The sequence below is a fragment of the Nelumbo nucifera genome, chromosome 5 (genome assembly GCF_055504915.1).
Source record: "Nelumbo nucifera cultivar China Antique chromosome 5, China Antique-T2T, whole genome shotgun sequence".
Taxonomy (NCBI): Eukaryota; Viridiplantae; Streptophyta; class Magnoliopsida; order Proteales; family Nelumbonaceae; genus Nelumbo; species Nelumbo nucifera.
In genome coordinates this window covers 25,260,446-25,269,527 of record NC_142653.1, presented here as the reverse complement: position 1 = coordinate 25,269,527, position 9,082 = coordinate 25,260,446, and the positions used below count along the sequence as shown (strand labels likewise).

Here is a 9,082-nt window from a genome sequence, read left to right as displayed (position 1 = left end):
GAAACACTGAGAAAAGCAATAAATTTGGAAAATAGAAAAAACTGGTGAAGGAATTTTTGGAGAAACCAAGGGAAAGGATATCTAACCCAATCAAGCACTATCCAGTCCTGAATTTCGATGTAATTAGTCGAACTCATTAGAAATTCGCGAGAAAGATCAACCAGGTGTTAATTCCTAATTTGAGAGAAAGGTCATCTTGGGTACACAAAATATATCGTACAATGCTCCTCTATCTTATATTAATTCCGCCACTAATTTTTGGCTTCAAAGTAGAGAGGATACCATGCATGAAACAAGATGGTTTGATCAACAAAAGATGAAAATGAGTTATATTGAATGATTTTGTATTGGGGAGATTTACTCCCTAGTCATGTACAAAAATAAAATTATACATTGGAGTGGCTAGCAGATCCTTTACAAAGTTGAAGAGATTGATTACAATGTCAATGTGCTTTCCCTGTAGCTTTGAGCATCATCTTCCCATTCTCTGCAAACCAGAGAAAATTAAAGCTTGAATACCAGTTCTTTCTCCATTCAGCAGCTTTGAAATATATTGCCTCCCCACTTGTTTGTAACCACTAACCAGTCACCAGTGTGGTTTAAACTTGCAATCTGGCGATGTTGCAGCAGAGAATGTCAACCAAGGTGCAGATCTGTTAATTCTCTTGATTGACCTCTTCACTTCATTTGAGGCTCCTGCATTCCTCTCCTCTCATGATCACTAGCCACTCAAACGAGAAGTAAGGTCGAGAAATTGATCTTCTTTGCAAGGAATTGTAAGACCACCCATTGGATGGTGGAATCCAAACTCTTCCTCTGCCTGGCCTAACAAATCTTGGAAGGAAGGGTGGCTCAAGTAGGATATTGGAACAATGAACCTCTTTTTTTGAGCCTCACCCACATAGACTGCAAAGTGGCCCTTGGGAACATTAGCGGTTGGTGCAGAAGGTGAAATAAGAGAACGTCGAAGAATTGCTTTTGCATGAACAATTCCAGGCAATCGGATACCCATGGCTTCTGAGGTTACTTGTAGAAAAGAATGAATGACTAATATGAATCTCAAAGTTTGCTTCAGTTCTGAAAGCACCTAAGTGAAGGGCTAAACCAGAAAGAACCGATGAACTTTCATTCGGCATGTGGGTAGTTATATATAGAGATAATATGTAGCCGAGGCCAGCCACTTGAGGAAACATTATTGGGCATGTGGTGGGACTGACTGTGTTGTCGATCCTTTCATTTGTGTTTTGTGAAGTAACTGCTTGACTGCCAATTGGGTCTGTTGATGAACCTGCATATCTTAAAGGGTCACATGGCTTTTGCCTTGCAACCAGTGGACCGGTTGAAGATCTCTCTCTCTCTCAAAAGTTATTCATCAACAGACCCATGGTACAGAGGCATGGACCAAGTGGCTGGCTACAACCACAAGCATGCACTTGACAAATAACCACATATCCATGTGATGGTGTTGGAACAAACACAGATTCATTTTGAAGGCAGATTCAAGTTTAAATTGGGCCTACTACTTACAGACTTAAAAGCAAAGTAAATGATGATTGAGATTTGTGCAACAACGGATGAATGCATCAAGCTAATAGAGTAACATCCAATGTTTCCATGCAACTTCCACAACAAACATACATTATTATTATTATTATTATTATTATTATTATTTGTAAAAGGCATATTACTATTATTATAAGCTGATCCATAGAAATACCAGACCTAATTTGGTTAGAATATTTGACCAACAAGGACCGCTAGACAGACCTACTTTCATGTCACTGTCTAAATCCAAGATGGCACTACGCCACTACCCACTAGGTATATAAGCGTCGGTGGTCCTATCTTGCAGATTTATTGAAAACTTCTCACGTATCTCGCTTTCTCAATTCCAAATTCTTTGTTCCTTGTAAACCGTTGTCAAGGCAAAACAGTTGGTATATTGCATTTCTAGATCAATCGTTGTTCTCTTTTAATTTGACTAGACTCCACCCAGGTGTCACTATTCATTCATCCACGATGCAGTCTTTGTCTATGTCTATGTCAAGTAGATCCAAAATCAGCTTCTCTAAAAGATCCAAAATCACCCAGGTGTCACTGTTCTCTTTTGTTCTGTGCGATGCATGAAAATCTAAAAGATTTAATAATTTTATTTACTATTAATTAATATTAAATTAATAATCAAAATTTGATGTTAATTGACTAAAAGTATTCAAAGTTATTGTTAATGTTTATAATTTTAATAATTGTATTTTTTATTTAATGTTGATTTATAGAAAATAATTATTATTAATTTAATATGAATAAATATTTTTATTAAATTTAGTTTTATTAATGATTTGTAGTAATTTTAATAATTGTTATTATTTTTATTATTTTTAAATGAAATTTCAATTAACTTTAAATAAATAAAAATAATTACAAAAGTTAACATTTTTTATTAATTTCACTAATAATTAACAATTATATAGGAATGACTACGGAGTGGGTTCAGGGCGGGGTACCCCATCCTTATCCCTGCCCCATAGTCAAGACACTCTACTTCATCCTCGCCTTGTCCCCGTGTGTCAGGCAGGTTCAAGGCAAGGCAACCACTCCCCAATGTCGAGCAAGTTTAAAGGCAAGGCACTCCACTCCTCATCAAGGATGGGGATCCTCAAATTTCCTCGCCCCGTCCCCAGTATTGGGCGGGTTCAAGTAAAGGTGTAAATCGGGTCGTGCTGTGCCGACATGGCACAACTCGCATGTGGCCAACACAAAGTGTGGGCTATGTCGTGCTAGCCCATGGGGTGTCATGGGTCATGCCTCCCCCCCTAGGATAATTTGGGGGATCAGTTTAGCACGGCCAACGGCCCGAGTCCACACGGACCCGTGCCATACCGTGGGCTGGGTTGGTCCATGTGCTGAGCCTTGGGCCAAGCCAGGCCACAGATCAGACCAAGCTATGAGAGGTCCATTTAAAAAAAATAGAAAAAGATGTTTAAATTTTTATTTCATATGATTTTTGATGTATATAGTTGTTTATATATACAATTAAGCCCATTCATGTGCCTGGTAACCCAATGGCTCGGCCTAACCTAACTTGTTATTTTCCAAGCTTGGACAAGATTTCAGCCTCGTGGGCTCAAGCTCGAGGTTTCTTAAATATGCCCAACCTAATACTATTACATATATAAAAAAGTACTTATGTTATATATAATAAATATAAATATCTATATATATGTTTCTTAAATTATTAATAAATATCAATTTACTATTAGGAAATATAAATTACTTTATTAATTTATTAAATTATTACTAAATTAATATAATATTAGTTTATAAAAGTATATTGAAAATAAGACATTTTGTGTACAGATTAGGCTTCGGGCTCGGGCTCAAACTCAAGCTTCATGCTTTATATAAGGGCTGGGCTTGGGCTTGCATATTTTCTGTTGATTAAGAGGCCCGTGTTAATTATAAAATTATGATTTTTTACAAATTAAATTTTTTATTTAATTCTTGTCTAGTATAAAAAATATAATATTTCTATATATATTAATATAAAATTTGTTATTTAAATATTATATAATAATATTTACCATATATGCATATAACTTCCAAGTTGAGCTTATTAGGGTTATTTGGCTTGGGTCCTATCCGCTAAAGCCATCATTGGACTTCAAAAGTTTGATACTCAATTAGATTTCGAATCTAATTATCCCTGATAATGTGTGGGCATGGTGCATATCTCAACTAGACCTAACTCAAAAGAGAATAGTTGCTTGAACTTGCAAATTTATAGATCTAATAGTTGCTTAAGTTATAAACAATTGTTACTTTTTATTAATTATTAATGTAATTAATAATATTAATTAATTAATACTGTTAATTATTAAAACTATTGTGATTATGAAAAATACTATTAATTAAACTAACCTGTACCCGTATGGGTTGTAAAACCTCAAAACCCATTCTTCAAGCAAAAAAACCTGTCTCATTGTTGTCATTCAGGAGGGTAGGGATGGGTACCCACTGAGTATGGTAAAAATTGCTATCCCTAGTTTAAATGTTGCATTCACTTGTCACTATATCAAAGTATGAATTGCCATACCCAATTATTAAAAATATTATAATTATATAAATATAATTAAATGTAATTTTTTAAAAATAATTCCTGTTAATTATAAAATAACATATAATGTAATTAAATGTAATTTTTTAAAAATAATTACTGTTAATTATAAAATAACCATATGTTGATTTTTCTTAATTATAAAATAATTATTTAATAACTATTGTAATTACTAATACTTCTAATTAATAAATACTGCTAATTACTAAAAATACAGTAATTATTTAAGTGTAATTAAAGGTAATTTTTTAATAATTTTAAAATAACCATATGTTTATTTTTTTAATTATATAAATAATTACTGTTAATTTTCTGATAATTATATAAATGTAATTACTGTTAATTAATAAATAATATTAATTATTTGAAATACTGTAATTATTTAAATGTAAATAAATGTAATTTTCTGATAACTACTGTTAAATAATTACTGTTGCTTTTCTGATAACTACTGTTAATTATAATTAAATACTGTTAAGTAATAAATACTGTTCATTAATTATAACTAAATACTGTATTTAATATTAATTAATAAATACTATTAATTAACTAAGTACTGCATTTATCGAAAATACTGTTAATTAATAAATACTGTAATTTTTAATAAGTACTGTTAATTATAAAATTACTGTGTGTTGATTTTTGTTAATTATATAAATTATTACCGTTAATTATACAAAATAATTACTATTAATTTTCTGATAATTACTTATAATTATAATTAAATACTGTATTCAATACTATTAATTAATAAAAACTGTATTTTCCACACTAATGTTAATTATTAAACATTATAAAAAATAATGTTAATTACAAAAAATAGTTACTGTTAATTTTTTAATAATTAATATTAATTACAGTTTATTTTTGTTACTTTGTTTTTGGCTATTTTTTTGAAAATACTGTTATTTAATTTATTGAAAATACTGTAAATTCAATTAAATACTTTAATTATTAAAAATTATGACAAATACTATAATTTTTAAACATTGTAATTGTTAAATTACTGTTAATTAATAAATACATTATTTTTAATAAATACTGTAATTATTAATACTTGTAATTAGTAAATACGACATTATTAAAATACTGTAATTATTTAAACGTCATTAAATGTAATTTTAAAAAATAATTACTGTTAATTTTCTTGGTTTTTGTAAATACATTTTTTAAAAAGTAATATAAATACATTGTTTTTAAATAAATACTGTAATTAACAAAATACCGTTTTATTGAATATATTGTTAATTTAATTAAATACTGTAATAAATACTGTATTTTTGGTAATTATGTAGATTATTAAAAATTATGGAAAATACTTTAATTAAGAAAAATATTGTAATTATTAAATTACTGTTAATTTGGAAATACTGTAATTATTTAATTGTAATTTAAAAATAATTACTGTTAACTACAGACCTACAGTTGACTTTTGTATTTTTCTGATAATAACGTTTATTAATGACTGTTAATTCTATTATTATTGATTAATTGATTACTGCTACTGATTTTATACAACCTATGATTCACTGTTAGTGCGAACCGTCCGAAACACGGGTTCGTCGCGCTCGTCGTCTTTTTTGCCCGATCGTTAAAACGGGTTTTATGAGGATCCGATTATTTGTTTTCATTTTTTATTACCGAAAGGCATGCTTCCCTTTCAGTAAATCTTGTTTTAGATCATCCTCTGATCTATGAAGGGTAAAATGGAAGTGAGAACGAATCTGAATCTTAGCATCCAAATTCCTATGGAAACAGAGACTCGTTAGGAATGTTTGTGTGCAACATATTGAATGCTAAGGATCAATCGGGTGAGCACAGAGCAGGATTCCATCCTTCCGAATAGAGTATTATAATATTAATTTTGTGTGTTGTGGTTTATAGGGGGCTTAATTTAATGGGATTAATGACGAAGATAGCAGAAATTCATGGAATTTTTGTGGTTTGCCTATTATAGCCCAAATTAACGAGATTTATGGGGAAGGCTGCCAAAAATTAATGGAGATTAATGGATTTTTGACCAAATTTGAAATTCAAATTAACGAGATTAATGCCTTGTAGGTGGAATCAATGACATACATGGGCGGGAGACACTTGGGAAGTTCATAGCAGAAACAGTTTTAATATATATATTTGTACTCTTTCCAAATTAAACTTAAATATGAGGATATATATTTTGATGAAACTCACCCAACCAGCACATCTGAACGCCTTCCCTTACCTTACCACCTTAACTTGGCAGACCATTTATAAAGTTATTTTCTAGAGTTGTATTTCACTACTGCGAAAAGCACTGCAAGTTTTTGTGCCTAGCCCCATGTTCAACAATCTTTTGCAAAATATTTGAAACCGTAAAGATCCTTCCACCGAAGAAAACGCATTCCGTAGAGCGAAGTTTCTGCGACCTTAAGCTTGACATAGAAGAATCTTATAATGGCCCATTGAACCATTCTTGTCTATGAGGGCCCATTGCCCTGTGATTTACTGATTACCGAAGGATATGGTTAAATGGTTAATAATTGGGCGTTTAGGACAGCTGAATTATAGTGCACCAAATCATTTAAAGATGAACAAAAACTTCCTTGTAAGTGGAGAAAACAAATTATCGACCTTTCTTTCCAAGTTACGAGAAGTGATTGTCTAGGATGAAGAAGACATGTTTTTGTTTTTTCAAAAATCTGATTAATCGGATTTGAATCCGACCCGTTTCCATCGAACAAAGGATTTGGATATTATATATTATTTATAGAATGAATCATAAATGACATAAATATTTTTTAAATAATAAAAATGGCTTGAATTTAGACTTTAACTTAGCCTCAAATAAAAATATGATTAGGGGTGGCAATTTTTCACCCAACCCCCTGAACCCACTCACTCCACCCAATATCTAATTCACACAATCCATCTATTTACTTGGCGGGTTGGAAATTGGTTGATCCCCATCGGGTCTATTTAAATGGATTGGGTTGTGGAGAACTATTAGGTTAACCATTAAAGATACAAGTATTAATTTTTTAGTCATTTTTTAATTTTCTTCATTTGAGTGAAAATAAATTATAATTAATGCATTAACTTTCTATTAATTATTGACTAAAATTAGTTTTGCCTCGAATCAACACATTTCACCCAAATCTTGATGTGTAAATCTGGTCATGTTGCGTGTAGCCCGACACGAATTTGGACCGGCCTAGCATGACACGGCATGACGGCATGTGGACCGTGCCAGGCCTAGCATGATGGTCTAGGTCGTGCTTGGCCAGGGGTTCCAGGCCAACGGCCCACATGCCGGCATGGCCCGTAGCTATATAGGGGGATTTTTTTATAGAAATACCCCAAAACAACTATAAACAACTATATAGGAAGGTATTCATGTATTTTGGTTTTAAAGGGAAGAAAAAATGACACAAATGCCCCCCAACAGCTATATAACAACTAGTTTGGGGGACATTTTGGGTAAAATGATAAATAACTTTACAATGACCAAAATATCCCTCCCAACAACTAAAAAATGACTCATTTCTAGGGTATTTTGGACAATTGAATTATTTTTAATTCCTATAAATAGCCCTACCCTCCACCATTCTCTTCACACCAATTCAACAATTCATCTAAATAGTCCTATCCTCCACCATTTTCAATTCCTACAATGATCAAAGTCAAGAACAATAGGAGAAAATGATAATGTCAATATTTTTTGTATACTCAATAGTTGTATAGCATTTTTTTTAAATTGTTGTAAATTTTGTTTTGATTTTATTTAATTTATTTGACTTTTAAAAACATAATTTTTTATATTCTTTGTATCATGCAAATTTAAATTGATGGAGGGTGATTTGGCCCGACCTCGCAGCACGGGTACACGTGGGCGTGACCTTGCTCAAACAGTGACTCAGCGTGACAACGCAACTGACATAACCACAACTCGGGGGGGAGGGGAAGGGGGGGGTCTCACCGAGTTGAGCTCGGCAACTAGGCGGATAAACTACTGGCCAGAAGCTGTCTTGCTTGCATCTCCTCCCCGGGGTTAAGGCACTTCGGGGTGCCCCGAGGTCGGGGTACCCTGACCTTTCTCGATACTCGAGCTCCTCCCGATGGACTTCGGGCCACTCCCCGACGGGAGTTCACCGAACCACCTCTAGACACCACACCCCGGGGTGAAAACACTTCGGGCCACTCCCCGACGGGAGTTCACCGAACCACCTCTAGACACCACACCCCGGGGTGAAAACACTTCGGGCCAGACAGCTCGGCATAGCTTGCCACAGGCAGCTTGCCGCCCATGAGATAGCCCGGCACAGGGTAACTCACGAAAGGGTAGTTCGGCGTACCGCCAAAAGATCTCTTGCCCGACCACCATACCCGACAAATCTGAGGACAGCAGCCATGTCCCTCGTCAGACATCGTCGCGCCTGCCACCTTTAGAAGGTGCCTTACACCTGACAGGCACATAGCCTGCGACGACGGCCCCACGCATGCCACCTCAACCTTGCCTGTAACGGTTGTGGCAAACTGACAGTGGCGAATATACCTGCCCTGTCAGAAGCCAGGGGGCCTGATGCAACGGAATTTTGTTATAAGTGGCTTATTCTCAAGGAACAAGGTATCTTCGAACCACTTGCGCAATTTGCACTCTTAGCCTTCGTCTTCCCTTTGCTTCTCACACAAAATACTGACTTAATCGTCAGAGCATTCCTGCCAGGCAAACCCCCCGGGGATTCTTCTTCTTCCTCCTCGTTTCAGGTACCTCTCAGGAGCCACGTGAGTGCCAACTAGGAGTGACCGGATCACGCTACATCATTTGACGCCATCTGTGGGAAGCGCTTCGAAAAGCCTTTCTCCAAACTTTCACATCTCTTTACTCTCCAGAAACTCAACACTCATGGCTTCCTCTAGCAACATCGGATGAAGCACGGAGATGGATAACTCCAGGGAACAACCCTAGCTTCCTACTGTCTTCATTGGACA

At 34.4% G+C, this 9,082-nt stretch overlaps 1 protein-coding gene across 1 annotated transcript; it reads right to left on the bottom strand.

Annotated features, from left to right (window-relative positions):
• Positions 1-323: 323 nt before the first annotated feature.
• Positions 324-1,451, bottom strand: LOC148791312 (auxin-responsive protein SAUR23-like). Its single transcript, XM_088888694.1, has one exon. The coding sequence runs from the start codon at positions 1,010-1,012 to the stop codon at positions 722-724; it is 291 nt and encodes a 96-aa protein (XP_088744820.1). The 5' UTR covers positions 1,013-1,451; the 3' UTR covers positions 324-721.
• Positions 1,452-9,082: the final 7,631 nt, after the last annotated feature.

Coding starts and splice junctions, on each gene's coding strand:
- LOC148791312 (XM_088888694.1), bottom strand. CDS start 1,012: ATGGGTATCCGATTGCCTGGAATTGTTCATGCAAAAGCAATTCTTCGA.